The sequence below is a fragment of the Capricornis sumatraensis genome, chromosome 18 (genome assembly GCF_032405125.1).
Source record: "Capricornis sumatraensis isolate serow.1 chromosome 18, serow.2, whole genome shotgun sequence".
Classification (NCBI taxonomy): domain Eukaryota; kingdom Metazoa; phylum Chordata; class Mammalia; order Artiodactyla; family Bovidae; genus Capricornis; species Capricornis sumatraensis.
In genome coordinates this window covers 23,865,871-23,891,485 of record NC_091086.1, presented here as the reverse complement: position 1 = coordinate 23,891,485, position 25,615 = coordinate 23,865,871, and the positions used below count along the sequence as shown (strand labels likewise).

General features: G+C 34.9%; 1 protein-coding gene across 3 annotated transcripts in view; it reads left to right on the top strand.

The window, feature by feature from the left end:
• The window catches only part of KIF2A (kinesin family member 2A), a 65,956-nt gene that overhangs the window by 19,400 nt on the left and 20,941 nt on the right, over positions 1-25,615 (top strand). For 2 of the 3 annotated variants that reach the window (XM_068990773.1, XM_068990772.1), the window contains exons 2-7: positions 18,068-18,162; positions 18,556-18,675; positions 20,406-20,460; positions 21,476-21,598; positions 22,160-22,260; positions 24,023-24,118. In XM_068990773.1, coding sequence (XP_068846874.1) covers positions 18,068-18,162; positions 18,556-18,675; positions 20,406-20,460; positions 21,476-21,598; positions 22,160-22,260; positions 24,023-24,118 — 590 coding nt within the window. The remainder of the gene's footprint in view (positions 1-18,067; positions 18,163-18,555; positions 18,676-20,405; positions 20,461-21,475; positions 21,599-22,159; positions 22,261-24,022; positions 24,119-25,615) is intronic. The other variant, XM_068990774.1, reaches the window with a different exon arrangement.

The following is a 25,615-nucleotide window of genomic DNA, read 5'->3' as shown; positions in this document are numbered from 1 at the left end:
TTCACTTCAGCCCCCAACATCTATTAATCAGCTTTCTGTCTTCATGGATTTGCCTGTTCTGGACATTACATATGGGTGTGTTAGTGTTAGTCGCTTAGTCGTGTCCAACTCTTTGAAACCCCATGGACTGTAGCCCACCAGTATCCTCTGTCCCTGGAATTCTCCAGGCAAGAATACTGGATTAGGGAACCACTTTCCAGGGGATTGAACCTGGGTCTCTCCCAGAGTAGCCCCCAAAAGTAAAACTGTTAGTCATGTCCGCCTCTGTGACCCTATGGACCATAGCCTGCCAGGCTCCTCTTGTTCATGGAATTCTCCAAGCAATAATATTGGAGTGGGTAGCCATTCCTTTCTCCAGTGTATCTTCCTGACCCATGGATCGAACCTGGGTCTCCTGCATTGCAGGGAGATTCTTTACCATCTGAGCCACCAGGGAAGCGCCTACATAAAGGTGGAATCATTCAGTATGTAACCTTTAATGTCTGACTTCATTCACTTAGCATAATCCATGCTCAGCATTTATCCATGTTATAGCATGTTTTCTCACTTTATTCTTATCTGTGTCTGAATAATAATTCATTTTTTTATTCAATCATCAATTGATATTTGAAATGTTTACTTATTGTGTGGACATAATATTTTTAGTTTTTTTGGGTATATATATATTTATACCCATGAGTGGAATTGCTGAATCATGGGGTAACTAATGTTTAACTTTTAGAGGAACTGCCATGCTATTTTCCATATTACACTCTAACCAATAATATTTGAGGGTTCCAGTTTCTCCACATCCTTGCCAAAACTTGTGTATCTTCTTTGGAGAAATCTCTTCAAACTCTTTGCCCACCTAAAAAATTAGGTTTTTTATCTTTTTATTGTTGAGTTGTAAAAGTTGTGTAAATATTCTAGATAGTGTTTTCTTCCCACATATGTGCTTCACAGATATTTTCACCCATTGCATGTCTTTTCTCTTTCTTGATTAGTATCCTTTGAAGCACAACAGTTTTGAATTTTGATGAAGTCCAGTCTGTCTGTCTTTTGTTGCTCTGCTTTTGGTATATCTAAGAAGCCATTGCCTAATTCAAAATGTGATCCACTTATAGGTACTTTTACTTCCACAGTCCTTTTCTTGCCCTGTATCGCCTAGAATATTTACATATGTTCTTCTTTGATCCTAACATTCATTCTTGATCTTTTAACAGAGAGCAGATTAATTTAGCATTATCAGCAAATACACTGCAGTTTTTTTGATATGGGATGGTTTTGTGATATATTGGAATCCTAATTGTGAAGTCAGCTGTCTTTGTTACCAGAGTTGAAAGATTCCTGTAATATGTGTAGATATGCATACGTGATATAATATATCTAGGGTTTAGAGGAACCTTAGTAAGCACAAACCCACTCCAGTACTCTTGCCTGGCAAATCCCATGGACGGAGGAGCCTGGTAGGCTGCAGTCCATGGGGTTGCTAGGAGTCAGACACAACTGAGCAACTTCACTTTGACTTCACTTTCATGCATTGGAGAACGCAATGGCAGCCCACTCCAGCGTTCTTGCCTGGAGAATCCCAGGGACGGGGGAGCCTGATGGGCTGCCGTCTCTGGGGTCACACAGAGTCAGACACGACTGAAGCAACTTAGCAGCAGCAGCAGTAGTAAGCACAAAATCAAGCATAGAGAGATGTGGGAAGTAGAGGTTAAACTTGAACTGTGGTAAAGGTGATTTATTTTGGTTTGGTTTAGTTCTTGATCATATCCTTAATATTGTTTTTAAACAGATCAATGGCATGTAGTTCGATTTATTTAAAACCCTTCTAGTTGTACTAAATCATCTAGGAAGAGAGAAAAATAAATTCATAAGAAGGAATTTCCTTTTAAAAAGAGAATGTGAAAACTCCATAAATTATATCTCCATACATACTGGAGTAAATACAGATAAATTGGTATGCTATCTGGGATTTGCTTCAAAATTGGTGGTGGGAGGAATGGCAATAGAATTGGCTATTTGGTAGAATTAATGGAACTGAATGAATGGTGTCTGTATGTAATTTTCATAATGGCTTCCCTGGTGACTCAGTGGTAAAGAATCCACCTGCCAGTGCAGGAGAGATGGCTTCCTGATCTGCCATGATCCACTGGATAAGGAAATGGCTACCCACTCCAGTATTCTTGTCTGGAAAATTCCATGGACAGAGGAGCCTGGCATGCTACGGTACATGGGGTCACAAAGAGTTGGACATGATTTAGCAACTGAACAATAACAAATTTTCATAATAGATTTAAATTTTTTAAATAAAAACTTTAAAAAATGCCCCCTTAAACCTAATCTTTAGTTTCAGATCCAACTTCCAAATATTACCATATGGATTTCCTCTGATATTTCTAATTAAATTGGTCAGAAATGGAATCCATTGCCTTTATCTCCAGATTCCTGGTAGCTTCCTTGGTGGTTCAGACGGTCAAGACTCTGCCTGCAATGAGGGAGGCCCAGGTTCAGTGCCTGGGTCAGGAAGATTCCCCTGGAGAAGGCAATGGTAACCCACTCCAGTATTCTTGCCTGGAGAATTCCATGGACAAGAGGAGCCTGGTGGGCTACAGTCTGGGGTCACAAAGAGTTGGACATGACTGAGTGACTAATACTTCACTAAATTGGTTGATGGAAGCACTATATACCTGGTTTTCCGAGATAGAAACTTCAGACATTGTCAACTTCCCTAATTCCTTGAAGATTTTTGCTCCTGTTACTCTCTCCTGTGCTCTTCCTATCATAGTATTTGGTAATTGCATCATTCATATATAGATGATCTTTCTAGTACCCTCTCCTCTTGGTTCTTTGAGCTTGTTTCCCCGTTCCCTACCATCTCTTCGGTTCCCCTCCCTTCCTTCTAGTGATCTTGCCCTTCGCCTTAGCTCATCACATTCCTGCCATCTCCATAATCTCAGTTTCAAGCATCCCAGTTTTCAGTCACCTTTCTGTCTTTCCAGCATATTCCCTCTTGTATCCTGACTCAACTAATCTTTTGACCCTGCCAACATGTATAATCCTACTACTTTTTTTATTGTTCCTATCTTTCCTTCATGTCCTCACTTAACTTTCTTACGAACACTCCCTTATATGTGTAACTTAAACCCCGTTGTCCCCTCTTTTGATTAGCAGAACCTCAAATCATTCCCTTATTTATGCTTGAAACCTCCTTCCCTTTCTAGATTGTTTGAAAATGACTGGAGGGGGAAAAAAATCATAATTATGCTAACTGGTCACAATTTAAATTCATGATTCCCTTTGAATAAGCAATCATATCTCTAGTCCATTCATTCTTTCCCAGCTGATTTGTCATAAAATCGTTAGTGTTTATTTACTTACCCACACTCTGAACAGATGACCTCGCTTGCTATTTCAGCACTGAGAAATACAAGCAATCAGGAAAGAACTTTTACAAACCTACCATCTATCCAAGTACCGGGACTTGCACCTGTAAATCTTCTTCCTTCCTTTGCCATGGATAAACTCTTTTCTACGCTTGTGCACTAGATCCTAGCTCCATTTACTTGCCCCAGATTACTACTTCATCAGTTCTTTGTGCTGTATCATCATTATTTTCTTTTGTACTGAGTTATTTCCATCAACATATTGGACTGTTATTTTTCTCATCTGAAAAAATGGTGACTCTTAATCCCACTTTCACATTCAGGCATTGCTTTTATTTTACTAGATCTGTTAACAGCATTTGACACAGTTGACTCATTCTCTCATCGTTGAAATACCTTCTTAACTTGACTTTTAGGACTTTATTCTTTGGATTTTTATTTCTCAAACTCCCTGAAGCTGGAAAATCCAGCCAAGATTAAGGTGCTGGCCGATTGGATTCCTGGTAAGGGTCTTCTTTCTGTCTTGCCAATGGCCGTCTTTTCACTGTGTCCTCATATGGTGGCGAGGGAAGATCTCCCTTTAACCCTTTGCAAAACCACACATCCTCCTAATATGAGGACCCTGCCCTCGGACCTCATCTAACCTTAATTACCTTCCAAAGACACCATCTCCAAATACCATCTCACTGGGATTTAGAACTTCAACATGTGAATTTGAAGGTGGGGCATCTGGACCACTGTTTAAAACCACAGCAAGACAGGGTTGCACCAAGGAACACTTTTTTGTATAGTGGTCAAGAATGTGACTTTTAAAATTAAACTGGTTCATTTTCAGTGATGAGTAATTTAATAAAGGCTTGGCATTTTCAATTAAGCTTTCTATTATATCTGTAGCAGTTTTTAATGTTTAAGTTAGATACCGTTATTTGTCTTGGATAGGTATTTCCCACATTCTCTTCTAGTGTTAGCGTGTATTGCTGTTTCTAGAGCCAGTAGCGAGTTTCTCTTCTAAGTGTTATAAGAATCATGTAAGATTTGCCTCCTAGTGGAATATGCAGATTGTTTAGCCTCTTTTTATCTGTGAGAGGTTTGGTGGTATTTTTGCTTCGGGGTTTTTGGCAGGGTGACAGGTGTTTTTTTGTTTTGTTTTTTTAAAGATTGTAAAGTTACCAGTTTGCTTGAGTCCGGTTGGTGTTCATGTTAGCACATCTGCAAAGCACTTATTGCACTCCATCACCTAAATTCAGACCTCAGATTCCCTAATGAAAGTTAGGAGTGTAGGTGAAAACTATAGGGATGGTCAAACATTTTATAATGTTTTCAGCAGCTTTCTTAGGTATGTTTAAATATGTTAATAAATACATGTACAAATCTACATTGCCTGGGTTACTGCTGTTGAAAACTGTTGAAAAACATCCCAGAAATCCCTAGCTCTTGTTAGAATGTAGTTAAGCATGAGAGAAGATGATGTGTATATGTAGATACAAAAATTTCACAGACTAATGTAGCTATATTGGCACGGAATTCCCTTTTGAGTAAATTGGAATTTAAGCCAGGGAGCAATTAGGTAGCACTGCTCAATATATGCAGCAGATATCTGTGAAAGTAGTTCTTCACAGCTTTGGATTAGTGCTTGCTTCGGGAGCACATATCCTAAAAAATTTTGAACTATGCAACATGTTATTTTAACATTGCCACTTTTAAAACTTCACAAATCTTTTATTGTTATACACAAATGAAGAATGATGTATTTTGGATATTCTGTCACCCATGCGAATGACCTTTAATTAAAATGTGTTGAGATTTATTTAGTTATTCAACATTAGTTAATATACTCTATGCCTTTATTTAATGCAGTTTTCCAAGGTTTGTTTGTTTAAATTTTCACTAGTTAGCATCATAATCAGGTAACTTATCACGATTTTAGAAGTTCAGTTTTTATGTTTTCTTTATTAATGGTTTTGGACACTTTTTTAACCCTCTGTTCCCCCCAACCCCAAATATGCAGCGTAATGTTAGAAAACAGCAGTGATTTAATACTATTTAATGGGATCATGGCCCCTTTGTGACATTTTTATTATTGTCCTTATGGATAAAAATGGATGGAAATTTCCTAAACATCTGCACGGTGGGCTCTTCTAAATGATAATTTTACCCAAATTGTTAGTGTGCAGTGTGTTTCAAGCATTTCCATAAAAACCCAACAAGATTTGAAGTTACCCATCAGCCCGAGAAACAGCAGTGTTGAATTTTCACTTGCCTTTTCAAAAACAATGGACAGATGAGGTAAGATGTGCAAGTTTTGTAGTTTGTTTACAATATAAATGAGGTTTGTCCCATTTTTAAGTTGTATTTTCTTTATGAAAATTTTTAGCTGTACCATTCCCACTTTTCAAAGCTACGGCTTTGGGTAACACGAATTTTGTTGGGTAAACACAATTTTGTGTTTAAAATTGTGTCAGAATTCCAGCTTTGTGTTTAAAGCCTAAAAAAGGAAATAAATGCTAGAACTTTTGAATTTAGTTATAAACAGTAACATCTTAAATGTGATAAACCACAACAGAAAGGTCTCTCTGTTTGGCAAAGTCACATTCCCCAGGGACTCACTAAACAGCAACAGCACTGTTAGCAGCGTCAGCTGAGGCTTTGTTTGTGCCCTTCTCTAATGGCTCCTTGTTCCCCCAAAGCTGTTGAAGAAGGTGTGATGCTTACATAGTCCTCATTAAGGATTCTTTTCATCACTGCTTAGATTAGCTTATGAAACCTACATATCGGAGTTTGGGAGTTTGACTTCTACTGGATCTGCTATAATGATCCCTGAAAAATCACCAGGTTTTTTTTTTCTGTCCTCATTTATTGGCTGGTGGCATCTAGGAACAGATTCACATGTACTGTTGGAGAGAATATAAATAATTTATCAATAGCTTTGCAGTAGCTGGCAAGATAAAAAATAATGTATGGATATTTGCATTTAACATTTTTCTAAATAGTGCTCATAGTAACATCCTTTGATTGTCAAATCTAGTCTTTCTATTTTAAAGCAGCACTTTGGAATTCTCCGTTTTTCCCAGTTTTTTCCCACTGAAATATCATCATGTTCCTGAAGGAGCATCCTTTTAATAAGTTGAAGAAAGGAATTGTATGTTTTAAAACACAGCTTTAAAACAAACCTCCTTAGATAACAAAAGTTAATTAACATAACATGTTTTGCTATCACATGATACGAGGCTTCAAATGTTTTGAATTTAATGTGTTTTAAGAAAATTTATCAGGATTCTCTTCTGGTGGGAACTGACTTGGAAGAAAGTGCTTCTTTCAAATATTTATTTACCAACTACTTTGAACTAAGTAAGCATATGCATTTTACTCATCGTTTGGAAACAATATTATGCCCAGCACTTGTTATGAATGTGTGATTTTATGATTCAGAGCAATATTTAATTTTTTGTTTTTCCTGGTATGGATATTTATACTTTAGTCCCTGCTTGCAGAGAGTAGAAATAGTTTCTATTACCATTTTTAAATTTATCAAACTTTAAACAAAAATAGATATTAACTTTTAAGGGTTTGTCAGTTGCCATTGTAAACCATCACCGTGCAAGTTTTATTTTTACTAATCATTTAGTTGTGTTATTCTTTCATGTTTCAGTTTTGAAATGTTTATTTGCATCTTACTACTTTAGAAATAGGAAAAGGAAATTTCCCATAAATAGCTCAAAATGGACTGATAAAAGTAATGTTTACTTGAAAGACTTGTTGCATGTATACTCATGTAATTAAACTCTGTAATTAGAAATAGAAAAAAAAAAAGCATGGAGTTTTTAATCCTAGGTATGTCAAAAACAGCTGCAATTTTTTTTTTTATTTTTAAAGCATGGGTTTGAATTACTGCTTTTTCATAATTTTCCTTACATTCTACCACTGTACTATTTAATAATATATGTATATTTGTTAGCATTTTAAATATTCAGACATTTACATGCTTGTAATGATATTTTATTAGTGTTCTTGGATGTTTTATTTTAGCTCTTGCCTTCTACATTTGCAACCAAATTATACTTTATATGCTAGACAAGGTTTATGCCAGCCTAATTGGTTGCTGGCATTTCTTAGCCTCACAGCTGCTGTGAATTCAGCTGTGAACTACATATAATAGGATTCTGTTTTCAAAGACCAAAAGGCAGTTGTCAACATGTAAAACTTGTTTTTGACAAATATATGAGGTTTTATGGCAAATTAAATAACACTAATAGCAACCTTAAGTAACCATCTTAATTTTAAAGATTAGAAAATCCTGAAATGTAGAATTCATATGTTATTTTTTCATCACTGGGTCAAAGGTGGCTTGAATTCAGGTGTTTGTTCTTCTGGTCATTTGCAGATTTTTTTCTTTTTTTAAAAAGTATTTGTCTTCATATTTACTAACAGATTTTTGAAAATTGAGAGCTGAAAGTTGAGGCTTAAAATGATGTAAAGATATTTCTTAAAAGGAGCTAAACATAAAACTTTAAAATAAAAATTGCTAATTCAAAATATTTTCTATATTTACATTACTGGACTTAGTAAATATTATTTTTACAAATTATTCTGACATCTATATTTGGGGTGAAATTTACATTTCTCTTAGGTTTAACCATATGAAATTGTCATTTTTTAGGTTAAAAATATGGACTGTTTTTTCCTTCTTATAGTTATGATAGTTCTTATGTGATTTAATTATATTTAAAAATCTGTTAGTTCTCAATAGTAGAAACCAAGAAGATCTGTTTTTAAACAATACATTTATCTCCTGAGGTCAGTAATCTGTTTCTGAAAGTCAGATGTTTTATATAGAAAATGCTGCTTGGGAATCTATTTGCCTTTATTATAAATAGGAAAAAATTGTAGTGTTAATCATCAACTCAAACTAGGACTTCCTCGTGGCCCAGTGGTTAAGTCTCTGCACTTCCAATGCAGAGGATGCGGGTTCTGTCTCTGATTGCAGAAACTAAGATTCCATTTGCCACGCAGTGTCATTTAAAAAAAAAAGTAACTGACATTATAAATCCACCTGCATATAAACATTTAACAAACAATAAATAAGGGTACCAAATCCATTCAGTTCAGTTCAGTTGCTCAGTCGTGTCCTACTCTTTGCGACCCAAATCCATTACATACACAATAAAATCTTTTCTTCCATTATAATTGCTGTTTCCCTGTCCTTACTATTTCCTTTCAATATTTTCTTAAATGTTTGGGACCTCATTCAGCACCGGGCCAAACAAGGACTAAATAAATATAAAAGGCTGTGGAAATACATTTAGGACAAGCACACCGTGTCAGAAAGTAGCTGACACCGAGTATCATGCTTGTGTTTTGTATCACTTTGATACTTGGTGTGCTTTTTTATTGTGATTGTGACCATCTATCAGTTATATTTGGAATGTAACTCAGAACATTTCTTTGCACATTCTTGTTTAAAATGCAAATTGAGTTTTGGCATGTACAGATATAATTCTTTTCCTATATAAACACTGGCCAAAATATCTTAGATTGAGAAATAATTTTTTGAAGTTTGGGTATTAAAAACCAAGAGGTGCTTTCATGGGAAAATGATTAGAAAGACATTTGCAGGATTTCCCTGTTTTTGTCAGAACTTTGCAACTACTTTTTTACTTCTCTGTCAACGGATGACATTTTCTAACTGTAATTTATCTTTATAGGTGGGTTGAAGTAATGCTGAAAACTTTAAAATCTGTCTCTAGATTATTAAGTTTTAAAAAGTAGTGTTTTGAAACTGTAAGAGTTATTAATTTATGTAATGGTATTGATTTTAATATTATAGTGTGAACTTAATAGGTTTCAAATCTAACTTTCATTTTCTGTGAATATGAAATATGACTTAAAGATGGGTTGACACTTCTGGTCAAAATAGTAGAATAAAATTCATGTACTGGCATCCATATACCCCAGATATGAGAAAACCTTCAAAAAGACATAGCTGAGCTCAAGAACAAGGTATCACCATGGATCAGAAATACTAAGGGATGAGTGAAGCTGAGCAGGTGGTGCTGGTGGTGGTGGTTTAGTCGCTAAGTTGTCTCCAGCTCTTGTGACCCCATGGACTACATAAAGCCTGTCCGTGGGATTTCAGGCAAGGGTAGGTAGCTAAAGTTTGATTCTGAAGGATGGTGGGGGACCAAAAAAAAAGAATCAGAGTCAGGTTCATTGTTTGAAGACAAAGATTTGTGACTCCTCTTTAAAGATGCTGATTAAAAAAAAAAAAAAAAATTCCTGGTGATTTGCTCCCCAGAGCTAGATTTAAAGGAAATTTTCCTCCAAGGGAGGCAGTCCAGTCTAATTAAGGTAGAAATACAAGGGTACTACTCAGCCACTGTGCACTGGCTAAATCAGACCAATTATTTGTGGCTTTATCTGTTCTGATTGGTGATGTATCTCACAATAGGATTACTAAGAGTCAAAGAATCATAAAGAAAACTAGAAAATAGTTTGAACAATAACAAAAATACTACCTATGAAAATTTTTAAGATGCTGCTAAAGCTGCTCTTGAAGAGAAATGTGTAGCTTTATTTGCTTATAAAGAAAAAAAAAGATAAATATGAATGAACTAAACATCCACCTTAAGAACTTAAGAAAAAAAAACCTAAAATAAGTTGAAAGTAATAAATAAGGACTAAAAACAATACTTAAGTATTTAATAACATATAATAAAGGGGCTCAGCAAACAGAAGTGTTGTTCTTGGGAAAGATAAAATTGACAAATCTCAGATGATTTATCAAGGAAAAAAGTTGAGAAAAGTAGGAATAAAAAGTGATTATCATTAGATGCCACAGACATTCAACATAATTATGAACGACAGTATGCCCCAAATGTGGAACCATACAAATATAATTATCAAAACAATCAAGAATAGAAAACTACAGCAATCTTACATTAAGGAAATTGAGTCTTCTCACAAATAAAACCCTAAACCAAAGTGACTTTAACCAGTATCCACCAAACACTCAAGTTTCAAATAATTCTTGTTTTATACAAAGTATTCCAGAATAAGGTTGGGATGAGAAGGAAAAACTTCTGGCCAATATTAAGCTTGATAAATGATGTAAAACAAAATATTCAGTGCAATCCTAATCAGAATCTTAACAGGTGGCGTTTTTATTGCTAATTTATTTATCTTTGGAACTTGACAAACTGATTCTGAAATTTATACAGATCTGCAAAAGTCGTAAGAAGACCCAAAGAAACTTAAAGAACAATAAGAATATCTGGTAAAATAAGTTTTTACTTTACCAGATAGCAAGATTTATTGCAAAGCTATAAGACAATGTAGTTTTGATCCAGGAGTAAAGAAATAGACTTGTGTGAATGCTTGGAATTTGATGGGTAGTTTTGCAGATAAGTAGAAGGAAGGGCTTTTCAGGAAATAGCACTGGAGAAATTTGTTTTTCATGGGGGAAAAATGGAAATTGTGTTACTATACCCCAAAATCAAAATAACAGTGGATTACAGCCTTGAATGTAAAAGGCTTTGTAAAACTTCATTAAAAAAAAAAATTTATTAGGGTGTAGTTGATTTACAATGTTGCATTTGTTTCTGCTCTATTGCAAAGTGTATCTGTTTTATATATATATTCTCTTCAGATTCTTTTCCCATATTGATCATTACAGAGTATTGAAAAGAATTCCATGTAAGTCCTATAAAACATTAGAAGAAAATATAAGAAACTTTCTTAATGACCTGAGTCTCAGGAAGAATTTTTTGACATAAAAAGCCATAATTGAGAAATATATATATATTTTTTTGACTACATTGAAATTAAAACTCTAGTTCATCAAAAGACACATTAAAAAAAGTGAAAAGATAGGCCACAGCATTGGAGGAAGTGTTTGTTACCCATGTAACAGAAGATTATCACCAAGGAAATATATAGTGAATTTCTGTAGAGAAGTAGTTTAAAAAAAATTTTTTTTAACCCATGAATGGCCTGAATGCCCAATGAACTCGAAATAGGCATAAGCTCATTAAGTTAGAGAAATTAGAACTACAGTGTGATATATTAAATCTGACAAATATTTTAAGTATTATTTTGAATATGAAGTAATTGGTAGTGGGATTACAAATCTTTACAGGTACAGCCACTATAAGAAACATCATAACACTAACTGGAAAAGCTGTAGATATTTTTACTCTGTATTTCTTCTCATTGTATGTTCAGAATACTTGCATATTTTTCTCAGTACACCTATGTAGGAATGCCTGCAGCACCAGTCCTAACAGTAGAACCATAAAAACAGATGTCCATCAACAGAAAAAATTTTGGCATATTCATATATAGTGAAAATGAGTGGACATAAAGGGAGGCCTGGCGTGCTGCGGTTCATGGGGTCGCAGAGAGTCAGACGCGACTGAGCGACTGAACTGAACTGAGTGAACAGTGACATAAGTGAATCTTGGGGGAAAAGTGTTATGCAAAACAAAGCCTTAAAAGTCATGTCCATTTGTGTACAGTTTAAAAATAGGCCAACTTTAGGTTGTTGTGTGTGTTACGTTTGTAAGTGAAAAAACTATAAAGAAAAGCCACAGTATGATTATCTCAGATATCAGAGTTTTGGTTACTTGAGTTGGAGGGGAAAGGGGGAGAAAGAAGGAGTTTCATTGGGGTGGGGGGTGGAGTAGGGGGATGTGAGGTTTCAAAGGTATTGATTCTTAACCTGGCTCATGCACAGGTGTTGCTCTATCATGTATTAAAGTGTAGATGTGAGTGTGAGCTTAAAAGTTACAAGTTGATGGGGAATTAGAGTCAAATGACAATTTAGGATAGAGTATAGGAATATTTTCAAACCAGAGAAATGGGGTAATCACATGGAGGGGCACATGGGAAGATTGTCACAGGTTCTAGAAAAGGTCTTTCTAACCTTGATTTGTCTGTGAGCTTGTGATTCAGTATCTGTAGTTGTCTTATTATTAACAGCAGGGCATGATGTTTAGAACATAGACTTAGGATAAATTACATCATTGTTCCACCACTTCGTAGCATCATTTTCCCAGTCATCCAGGCTCAAATTTTCCTATAATACTTACACATTATTTATCACTAAATCGTGGTTTTTTCCCTTTGAAAAATCTCATATATCTGTCCCTCTTTTTATTATGTAACACTTTTGTTTACAGGTGATTACCATTTAACTTTTGAAGAAATCGTAAATTTTTACTACAATAAAGTAAAATATTTGAGTATCTCAACTGAGATATCAAAGAGACAAAAATATCTTCAAAGGCATTTTGGGAATTCAGTCTTAGAAATTTTTTTTCAAGGATATTATTTGGTAATAGTAATAAAGCCCCCCCCCCCCATGCTGCATAGATGCTCCAGATATATCTAGTTATCTAATCCACTGACAAAAAGCAAACACTCAAGACTTAATTGGTTCATTCAGATCCAGTCTTTTTATTCATTTCTTATTGCTAGAATTTCACATTCATTTCTTGTTGGATGAGTAAACAGAACTGTGGTAGAGATAAACCAACATTTTCTTAATTCTACCCTGCTAAATATCTAGAGTTTAGTCTTAACTGGTGGATCAGCTGCTTTTGACTCGAGAAGCTCTATACAGTCAGCAAAAACAAGACCAGGAACTGACTGTGGCTCAGATCATGAACTTCATTACAAAATTCAGACTTAAATTGAAGAAAGTCGAGAAGACCACTAGACCATTTGGTTATTACCTAAATCAAATCCCTTACAATTATACAGTGGAAGTAACAAATAGTCAAGGATTAGATCCGATAGATAGATAGAGTGCCTGAAGAACTGTGGATGGAGGTTCGTAATATTGTGAGGCCATGATCAAAACCATCCCCCAAAAAAAGAAATGCAAAAAGGCAAAATGGTTGTCTAAGGAGGCCTTACAAATAGCTGAGAAAAGAAGAGAAGCTAAAGGCAAAGGAGAAAAGGAAAGATAGACCCATTTGAATGCAGAGTTCCAAAGAATAGCAAAAGGGATAAGAAAGCCTTCCTAAGTGATCAATGCAAAGAAATAGAGGAAAACAATAGAATGGGAGAGACTAGAGATCTCTTCAAGAAAATTAGAGATACCAAGGAACATTTCATGCAGATGAGTACAATAAAGGACAGAAACAGCATGGACCTAACAGAAGTAGAAGATATTAAGAAGAGGTGGCAAGAATATACAGAAGAACTGTACAAAAAAATCTTCACGAGCCAGATAATCACAATGGAGTGATCACTCACCTAGAGCCAGACATCCTGGAATGTGAAGTCAAGTGGGCCTTAGAAAGTATCACTACAAGCAAAGCTAGTGAAGGTGATGGAATTCCAGCTGAGCTTTTTCAAATCTTAAAAGATAATGCTGTTAAAGTGCTGCACTCAACATGCCAGCAAATTTTGAAAACTCAGCAGTTGGCGGCAGGACTGTTTTCAGGTCAGTTTTCATTCCAATCCCAAAGAAAGGCAATGCCAAAGAATGTTCAAGCTACCACCCAGTTGCAGTCATCTCACACACTAGTAAAGTAATGCTCAAAATTCTCCAAGCCGGGCTTCAGCAGTACAGGAACTGAGAATTTCCATATTTTCAAGCTGGATTTAGAAAAGGCAGGGGAACCAGAGATCAAATTGCCAATATCTGTTGGATCATTGAAAAAGCAAGAGAGTTCCAGAAAAATACCTGCTTTATTGACTATGTGAAAGCCTTTGACTGTGTGGATCACAAGAAACTGTGGGAAAGAGATGGGAATATCAGACCATCTGACCTTCCTCCTGAGAAATCTGTATGCAGGTCAAGAAGCAACAGTGAGAAGTGGACATGGAACAACAGACTGGTTCCAAATAGGGAAAGGAGTACGTCAAGGCTGTATATTGTCACCCTGCTTATTTAACTTGAATGCAGAGTGCATCATATGAAATGCTGGACTGGATGAAGCACAAGCTGGAATCAAGATTGCTGGGAGAAATATCAGTTACCTCAGATATGCAGATAACACCACCCTTATGGCAGAAAGTGAAGAGGAACTAAAAAGCCTCTTGATGAAAGTGAAAGAGGAGAGTGAAAAAGTTGGCTTAAAGCTCAACATTCAGAAAACTAAAATCATGGCATCTGGTCCCATCACTTCATGGCAGATAGATGGGGAAACAGTGGAAACAGTGAGAGATTTTTTTTCTTGGGCTCCAAAATCACCATGCAATTAAAAGACACTTGCTACTTGGAAGAAAAGTTATTAAAAAGCAGAGACATTACTTTGCTAACAAATGTCTGTCTAGTCAGAGCTCTAGTTTTTCCAGTAGTCATGTATGGATGTGAGAATTGGACTATAAAGAAGCTAAGTGCTGAAGAATTGATGCTTTTGAACTGTGGTGTTGGAGAAGACTCTTGAGAGTCCCTTGGACTGCAAGGAGATCCAACCAGTCCACTCTAAAGGAAATGTCCTGAATATTCATTGGAAAGACTGATGCTGAAGCTGAAACTCCAATACTTTGGCCACCTGATGCAAAGAACTGACTCACTAGAAATGACCCTGATGCTGGGAAAGATTGAAGGTGGGAGAAGGGGATGACAGAGGATGAGATGGTTGGATGGCATCACCGACTCAATGGACATGAATGAGTTTGAGTAAACTCCAGGAGTTGGTGATGGTCAGGGAAGCCTGGCATGCTGCAGTCCATTTGGTTGCAAAGAGACACAACTGAGCTGAACTGAACAGGAAGATTCCACATGCCAAGGGGCTACTAAGCCCAGGAGCTGCAGCTATTGAGCCTGCATGCCTAGAGCCCATGCTCTTCAACAAGAGAAGCCACCTCAACAAGAAGTGACCACAGCTAGAGAGTAGCTTCCTCTTACCACAGCTAGAGAAAAGCCCGTGTAGCAGCCAAGACCCAGCGCCGTACCCCTCAAAAAAGAATGATGTTGGTCTTGCCTTTTGAAGCATTCACATGCTCTCCCCTATTCTCATTAGTGTGATAATTCTGTTGGGAATTACTTGGAGATCCCAATCTGTACTGCTCTTCAACAACCTCAAGCACAGTCTCTCTGTTTCCTGCTGGATATTATTCTTATGGTAGTTCAGTGCTCAGATACATCTTCTTTGGAGTCCTTTCCTATTGAAGAAATTGTTATCCATGTGTTATGATGACCTTTATAGCAATAGTCTTCTTGGCCCTACTAGTGGATATTATGGTTGGAGGCTGCTAAAGGTGATGGGTGGGGGAAGAGTGGCTGCTGGGTCTCAGCCTCCTGCTCGTGTTAGAGAGATGGTGATAAATTCGGGGCTTGATGGAAGCCGTGGTAGCTCCTCTTAAGGGAACTTCTTCTGGTTCAGGGAGTACATTTAGCTGATAGCCTCAGCTATTAATATCTTTAAGGCTCCTTAGCTTTTGAGCTGAGGCCTTTACGTTTGGAAGCCTTTACGTCCTGGGAAACCTCCGTCTAGTGACTGGGTATGGCGTGAGTACTAGAGCATTTCCATTTTGGCCTTCTGTGGGACTCCTTTAATGGTCAGTCTTTGCTTTGGAGTTCCCTGAAGGGCTGGCCAAGACTGTCAGATCTGCCTCATGAGACTTTCTTTGCTCAATCCTGCTTTATGTCCCCTTTCTTTTATAGGTTGCAGGTAATGCATCACAGTCTGAAAGTTTTCCATGACCAGTCCTGTTTCCTTCTCCTTTCGTCTTTTACAGTAAACCTTTTGTTCTCATAACTATCTCAACATCTGCTTCCCAGAGAACCCAACTGACATATACTATTAGTACTGGTTATTTACCTAATTTCTGTCCAAATCAAATTTCAGTGAGTGTTATCTAATTTCCCTAAAAAGCTTCTCCCTTGAATCCTCTCAGTATTTTCCAGTTCATCATTTCCCTCCACTCCCAAGACTTGCTTTCCTAATGTCCACTTAATCTGAATAAATGACACCACTATTTATTCAGTTGCTTTTACTTTTGTCTTCACATTTTAGTCCTTGACCCATTTAGAACTTTTTGAGGGGAGGGAAAATAACTGTGAGACAGAGATCAGTCAGCAAAACTGGAGAATTACGATAGTCAGGGATGAATGAGGTCACAGAGGTGGGGAGGGGTCAGATCCTATAGGGCTTTGTTTCAGGACATTTAAGGCCATTGGAAGCACTTTGGCTTTTACTCTGTGTGAGATGGGAGCCACTGGAAGGTCTTGAGCAAAGGAATAGTCTGACTTGGTTTTTACCAGGAATGTTTAGACTGTTCTATAAAGAATAAGCAGTAGAAGAGAGAGAGTAGTTGGGAGACAATTGCCGTAATCCAAGATTAAGGCCTTGGTGACTTATACCAAGGTGATTGCAGTGGAATTGGTGAGAAATAATACTATCTGGGGTAAAACTCAGGCCAACATTGTTTTATTTAAAAAGAAAAAAAAAAACTCTAGGAGTTTCTGGGTACACAGTGAGCATTGAGGATCTGTGCTACAGTTTATAAATGTTTCCAGGGGTATTTGGAATTTAAGCCACACAGTCATCTTCCTTGTCAGCTTAGTTTTAGAGTAGAGAAACATAGTGATAATAGCAAGTGCTTTTGCATGTGACTGAGGTTCAAATATGTGTCAACTAATAGCTGTGTGACTGTGAGCCTCAGTATCTTCATTTTAAAGAAAGAAATCTCTACTTCATAGATATGTTTGTAATGTTAAATGAACCAGTGTAGATTTTAAATGAGCCAATCTTTGATGTATGTGTGCTCACAAAGTAGTAGCTTAAAGGTCTAACCTATCATATTGGTAAAAATATTTTAAATTGATAATGCTCAGTGTTGATGAGGATATAGAATAGGCCCCATCGTTGGTGGGAATATAGAGACCAATTTTCAAATAACTATCAAAATTTCAGTTTCCTTAACCCAGTCTGCTTCTAGAAATTTAGAAATCTAGAATGAAAACATTCATACTATGTACTTACACTCAGTGCAACATGTTTTAATGGCAAACAATTGGAAACAGTTTAAATTCTTCTTAGTAAAAGAATAAATTATGATGTTTTCCTTTTATAGAATGCTTATGAAGTTGTTAAAATTAATATTGATCCATAATGCTGTTGTGGAAAGATTCCAGTATATATTTTAGTTTTTTAAAAAGCACCAATATATTGCTCACAGTATATACTTAAATCTTCAATATTTGAAATGTTAACAAGATTATATGTATTCACTTAATTTTTATATGAGCCCACATATAAAATAACTGGACTTTTTGGACTCAGATTCCTTTTGCTAATAATTTCTAAACAATTTGATCAATTGTACAGGGCATGATAGTGTAATTTCAGTTAAAAGTATTTTATATCTATATAGAATTAAAAATTGCTTCATGAATTTTTGTTATGTGTTCTTCAGGATCATTGTTGGCTCACAGTAAGGACACTTTAATGATTCAAACTGTTGTAACAGTATAAAATTTCAGGCATTCCATGCCACGTGTAACCATTTATCACATGCTGAAAATAAAACTTTCAGTCTAATCCAATTTCTTGAGTTCTTGGTCTTGACAAGTGGCAAATTCATTTATAGTTCCATAGACAAAGTTCATTCCCCAATCCCAAGAATCTTGCAAATCCCTCGTATCATAGTCTTTTAAATTTGTAAATTATAAAATTATTTTTGACAGTGTTTAGGGATACCATAATTTGTAGCATTTTAAAAGTGTATATTTTATTCCCATTTAGGCCGAATACATCAAGCAATGGTAACATCTTTAAATGAAGATAACGAAAGTGTAACTGTTGAGTGGATAGAAAATGGAGATACAAAAGGCAAAGAGGTATGTTCATTAGGTTAAATTTTATTTCTAGTCTTAAAATCAAGATTCCGAATATGAAACAAAAGAGAAAACTGTATAGTTTAATATAGTGCATGTATCTGCTGTCATTCTTTGAAAAACTTTCAAAGTGATTAAAAAATTGCACTCAAAGAAAGGTAGATACCTCCTGCATATCTCATGTAATTAGACATATAATCAGACCACAGAGTACTACTTTAAGAGAGATTCTTTTAAATAAATATATGTTGGTTGTAATTCTAGGTAATTTAATTTTTAAGGTAATATTATTAATTAGACTGAAATTGTTTAACATTTATCCTTTATGTATAAATTTATTTGAAAATGAAAGATTGTCTAAATTCACTCTGAAAATATATGCATTTTTAAAAACAGATTGACCTGGAGAGCATTTTTTCACTTAACCCTGACCTTGTACCAGATGAAGAAATTGAGCCCAGTCCAGAGACACCCCCACCTCCAACATCCTCAGCCAAAGTAAACAAAATTGTAAAGGTTAGTGATACAGATTCAGAGCAGGGTGTGTGTGTGTGTATTCTTGTTTGAAATGGGACTGTGAAGAGTATGTATTTGTTTGCTTTTAGAAAAACCTTAATTCTTTCTGCCATCTACATGTATATATACACACACATACTTTAAAGGATTGAAAAATTATCTAATTCACAATTCTAGATCCTAGAAATTTCATGACTGGTTAGGATTTTTCCTAAGACTAGTAGTTTATTAGAAGACATTGGTCAAAATCTTTGCTTGTTAGTGTTTGTTGAGTAAATACATATGATTTTGATTAAAAAAAGATTAGTTTCTTTTTCATAATAAATTCCCATTTTAGTAGTCTTTTCAGATAGTAATTCTGCTGTTTAGATTTATTTTTTAAAATGAGATGACAGTTTAACTATTTCTGTATTATCTGTTAAGATAAATTTTAAAGCCATGCTATGCCCCTCCTAACAGTTAACAATGTATGTGATTTTTAAATTATTTTAAAGTAATTCCTCTTCTCTATTGAAATGTCTCAATGCTAAAACTTTGTATCAAAATACAACTTTTAAAAAAATCAGATAGTCCCTGACAGTTGTTAAATCTGCAATTCGCTGTGTTCAAAAATTTTCACTACATTGTTGATTTTATCTTATGCAAAGATTAATAAGATTTTAGCCCTGTAGGAGCTCACTGTCTTACATGGAAGACATTCATAGGCACCCACATATAATATGATAGAAACTGAACAATATCAGCAAAATTCTGATAGCAACAATACTCTGCTTTTATGAACATAAGACATTTTCAATTCATATAATTTCAGCATATTGAGAATCACTGCTTAGAGATCCCCCTTAGAATTACTCCCTTGTAAATGGACTATTTTTCATATTTGGCTTCACAGCCTTGAAGGATCTTCATAGTTTATCTTTCTTGATATGTCCTTAGAAACCTTTGCTGTATATTAGAATCACCTGGAAATTTTTCAGAATACACTGATTCCTAACCCCACTCCTAGAGATTCAGTTTTATTTTATCTAAAGAATGGCCCTAGCATCAATATTCTTTTAATAGTAGCCATCTGATTTGATGTGCAGTTAGCATTGAAACTCACGGCATTATTTGGTATCTTTATTTTAGATGAAAAAAGTAAAGTCTTGGTAAATAAATAATAGGACCAAAAACTTGCAAGTCTAATGAAACCTTTTAGTGAAAACCAACAGTGTATTTCATAGTATTTTGATGGTTCAGTTTAACAATGAGCTGTACATTGCCTAAAAATTCTGTTTTGTTACTTACCCCTGACATCCAAAGGTGAAATTTTGGCAGGATAGCATGATGATTAAAAAACACACACTTTAATGAAATTATTTAATCTGTTTTTGCTTCAGTTTCCTCATCTGTGAATCCAGAATAGCAATAATAGTGACCTCATAGGGTTGTTGTGAAGATTAAGTGAATTAATACATAGGAAGCCCTTAGAACAGTACCTGGCTCATTTTAATTCCTGCCTGTTTTGGGACAGTGGCAGGATATGTAAATAAACTTGAATATTGATGGCATTACTGCTAATTTATTATAAGATAATTTTAGTTTTTCTCCATTTATTTTTTCCTTTTTCCATTTAGTTTTGTATTATTGTATGTCTATCTATTTTTGTTTAATTAAAGGAAGCTGATTATGATAGATGTATATATGAGGAATAAAGAGAGAAAGTAAAATGAATGTTTTCTCTATTATAGAATCGACGGACTGTGGCTTCTATTAAGAATGAGCCTCCTCCAAGAGATAATAGAGGTAAAATTTTATGTACTAATTTTGCCTATGGCCCTACCAAGGTAAATCAAAAGTAAACATTACCCCTGGTGGTATTATTTATTTAAACTTTACATGGCTAATTTTTAAGATTGGTATCTTCTTGATTTCCCAAGACAATAATGTCAGTGATATCTAAAAAATGATTTGTAAAGGTATATGATAATTGTGAAACTCCATGTTATGTGCACTTTTGATTCATCTTATTTACTCAGTCATTTTTCAGATTTGAAGAGAGTATTATGAGAAAGAAAGGAATGGGGAAGTAGTCAATTGATTTAACAAGGTTAAATTTATCATTGACATTTTTACATAATTTTCTGGCTAACAGACTTTTTAAAAGTATCATGGGTAACTGAAGACAAGTTGAATAGGGACTCTCATATGTTTTCAGCTGAGTGATGTAAAGCACAGTTAATTCTTTTCTGCTCTTCAGAATGGTCCTTTCTAATAGTGATGTTTCCTTGTATGTACAGATGATGAGGCAGGACAGCCATGGGTATTAGGGGAGATGTTCAAGGTAGAGGGAAAGCCCCACACTCTCAGCATTATTCTTTGAGTCTTGTGAAAATTTACATTTCTTTGTAAAACATGATGTTTATATTTAACTCAATATTGTTTTTTCCACTTTTGTGACATCCACAGTGGGAAAGTCTGTGTTGAAGATTTGTGTGTTTGAGGAGCAGAGTGGGATTTAAAATACAAAGAGGGTTGAAATACTTTTACATTGTTACTTTCTATATGTCTGAATTGTTTGAGTTTTTCAAAATGAGAGTGCATATAAAATCTGTATTTTGAGCACTTTTTAAAAAAAATGATTATTTAAAATCAAGCTTGGCTTTGGTTTTTATATAAATTATTCAGATTGAGTTTTATAGCTACAATTACATTGGTAACACCTAAGTCGGTACATGTTATTTTGAATACCTTTCAGCTTGTCAGTGTATTGAACAGAATTGATTATTACATATATTTAAAAATTGTGTTTCCCTTTCAGTGGTTGGTTCTGCACGTGCACGGCCTAGTCAGCTTCCTGAACAGTCTTCCTCTGCACAACAGAATGGTAGTGTTTCAGATATATCTCCAGTTCAAGCTGCAAAAAAGGAATTTGGACCCCCTTGTATGTAAATCATGTATCAAGGATTCAGTCATTTAAGTCATACATGTAACTTCTCTTGGTCAACTTTTTAAGTCCCCAGATTGCAAGCTTAATTGCAGGTTTTATTTTTACCATTGTGGAAAATTTTTGCTGTTGTTAGTCTGTTAATTGGGTTTTTTAATGTTTATTTCAGAAGAAAAAAATTTATAAATATAAAACTGTAACAATGTTTCAGTTGCTTCAAACTTAAAATTCTGGCCAGATGATCTTGACAGATGTTACAGAAGAAATATGCTCCTTTATCCTTATCAGTTCAAAGATCTTTGATTCTAAACCAAGAGATGACATGTGGCAGTATGTTAGAGTCATTTTTCATGACTCTTACTCGTATTTTGTCCTGTTCCTAGTTGTGTTAAAGCAGCTCATAAGTAAGTTCACATATTTGTCATGGTCATGTTTTGTCACTGTGTACCTTTTTTTGGGTGTATGTGGTAAAATTACATTGATACATAAAATTTTTCTGTATAAGTACAGTACTCTAAAAAGAAAACTATACTTCTACAGCTCATCTTTTTCTTCTAGCACGTAGAAAATCTAATTGTGTGAAAGAGGTAGAGAAATTGCAAGAAAAACGAGAAAAAAGGAGACTGCAACAGCAAGAACTTAGAGAAAAAAGAGCCCAGGTTTGTAACGAAAACATATTTTGTTTATGCACCAACCAGATTTTACTGTGTCAGTGAAGGTGATTGGTTATGAAAAAATAACTCTTTCAAAGATTTCAATATAGTTCCTTAGATTGGCATTGAGAAATAATATAAACTCTTGAGAAAATAAGTTATTACCAGATTTTTTTTTTTTACTACATAAATTTCTCGTTTAGTTGGTAGGTCTTAGTCCTGAGGCTTTTTCATTTTGAATAGTAAGCCATTGTGCTGCATAATTCTAATAGATTTATAACATCAAGAATAATAGGATTTTAACATCAAGAATAATAGGATTTTAGGTTTTTTAAAAGGACTAAAAATGCATTCTGAAAGTACCAGTTAAAGTGTATGGTTATACTATAAATGTTACTATTGTTTTTCCATGGTTAATAAATTGAACATATCATAATGAGAGAGTGGAAATTTGTTGTATGTTGATTTATGCTAGATCTTGAGAGTGTAGTTCTGTCATGCCCCTCTTCTCATGTTTCCTTTAGATGGTTAGCAAAATTTTACCAACAATGAAAACTACGTGGAGGACTGGTCTTTTATCTCTCTACAAGTCTTCACATTTTTTACTGTTGTACAAATAATTCCTCCATTGTGCTTATATTGTAACTATTATAATTTTCAGAACTCGTTTCCTGTAATGAAATATCAGGATTGTTTCCTTATTTAGGAGTATGTTCAAGTGCCCTTAATCATAAAGATGTTGTGTTGTGGAATCAATATAATATTCAACCTGAATAAATCAGCTTATATCTGAAAGTGACCTGAGAATTACCAGTTGGGTTTTGAAATAAATGATGCTGATATCTACTGATACTTAGCACAGATGCCACCTGGTGTCTCCTGTGGGTACTTCATAATATTTTTATCTGTGAACTCTTTATAAAATTGTTTCTCAATTGATATAGTTGGTGTTATTCCCCAAAACGTTAATTGAAAGTATGTTACATTAACAGTTTTGAAATTGAGTTGTACTCAAAGCAAATCTGCAATAAAATACATGGGGAAAAAAACTGACTTAAAATATTTAATAATTTATACTCATGGCCTGGCTAGGAAAGGCTGTTAGCTATTGCTATTTGTATCTTAATCTGAATTTTCTCAGTTTTGAAGCAAAAAAGTAAATTGCTGTTAGCATTCAATAATTTGAATTTTAAAGATTTTAAAAATTGTCTTGGCTTCCAGTTCCTTTAAATCCTATATCCTGTTGATTTGGAACTGTTTTATACCATGCCTAATTTTTTTTTTAGAGACTCAGTAAAAATAGGAAATGAATATAAGTGAATCCAGAGTTCTATTTTCCTGAAACATTGAATTAGGAATTGGAAATAAGAATCTGATTAAATGCATTTTTCTAAGAATTTCAGCTTTTCTAGAGTTCTTTTTTGATGTTTAGGATGAGTAGTGTTTCTCTTGCTCAGTGTTCTAGGACAATTAAGATATGTGTATAACATTTGAAATAAGACAAGGGTGGGTTTAATAAGCAATATTTGGCTTGGAGTTAACAGATTGCATGTAGATTAACAGAATTGTGTTTTTAAAATAAAAGTAATTTCTGGGCAGTTACTGATCTTGAACTCTGAAACTATATCACATCTCTGGTTTGAGTTTGGGCTTGGCTATTACTAGTGACACAATTTCTTACGTTAATTTTAATTTTCAAACCATGTATAAATGCAACAAATGCTACTTTATTGTAATTATAATACATGATGAATTCTCTGTCTTACAGGATGTTGATGCTACAAACCCAAATTATGAAATTATGTGTATGATCAGAGACTTTAGAGGCAGTTTGGATTATAGACCGTTAACAACAGCAGATCCTGTAAGATTCTTTGTAAATGATTGCTCTGAAACTTTTTATGCTGTGAATAAAAATATGTTTGATACCCCCTAAATTAATATTGTACTTAGATTTAGCTCTGTAACTTTTTCCTCTTTTTATGGGTGTTCCTTCTCCATATTTTAAGAAGAAAATCAAGAAACCATTGAGAATTCCCTGGTGATGCAATGGTTAGGACTCCAAGCTGAAGGCCTGGGTTCAATCCCTGGTCAGTAAGCTAAGATCCCACAAGCAACTCAGTGCAACCAAAAAAAGAGAAAGAAACTACGTACATTTACCCATAATTCCCATAATTGCTATATTAGACATGCTTCTCACAGAGATACCCGTTTCACAGCAAAGCCTTCAAGTCCTTGGTGGTTGTTCGGTCACTAAATTGTGTCTGACTCTGCGACCCCATGGACTGCAGCACACCTGGCTTCCCTGTCCTCCACTATATCCCGAAGTTTGCTCAAGTTTAAATAAAAAGTTAATTAGTAGTAAGTGGGAATGATGGTGGGATCAACAGCCCAAGCTAAGAGGAAATAACTTGGAATTGCGATAAATGATGGTCAGAAAGCAGATGGGTCTTCTGACATCCTGGACTGTAGCTCTGCCCTAAGAAGGGCTTTGCTAAGCAACCATCACTTACACTTTTATCTCAATTCCAAGTTTATTTCCTCTTGGCTTGTGCTGTAGATCCCACCATCATTCCAACTTACTGCTAATTAATTTTTTATTTTTAAATAAATGTCATTTTGGCTTTTAACAGTAAGTAATAATTATTGAGGAATGCTGTAAACCCAAACTCTAGTGCTTAAAAAATGTCTTATTATGCATTCCTTTCCTATTAAAGAATGAGAATTTACTAGACAGGGAATGCTTTTATAATTTGTATTTGTGAAAAATAATACATCTGACCTAGCATACATGGAATGTATTGGGTACACAAAATACATTTATGTTAGGCAGATGTACTATATATGATTTAATAGTAGTTCATAACATCTGATCTCGTGTATTTTAGTTCTTGTTGCCCCTCCATTGTTTAAGTGACATCTGAGCTCAGACTTTACAGTAGTGTTTGCAGAACTTTTTCTGAAAAGGGCCTGATATCTTTGGCTTTGTGAACCATATTTTCTGTGTTACAACTTCTCAATTCTGACTTTGTAGTATGAAAAGCAGCCATAGACAATACATAAATGAATGGGTATGGCTGTTTCAGTAAAACTTCACTAGTGACTTGGGTTAGGCTTTTAGGCCATACTTTGCAAATTTCTACTTTATATCAAATATCATTACAAGACAGATATTGGGATCATAAGTTTTATGAAAAAATATTTATGTCTAATTAATTGGCACATTATGAAATTGTCCAAGTTATTTTGCCTAATAATCTTCTGATAATCCTGTTTCTTGTCTATAGCTAGTTATCTTTGCCAACAACTTTCCCTCCAGTTCAGTCTGATAGGAAATTTTACTTTTGTTGTATACAGCCCA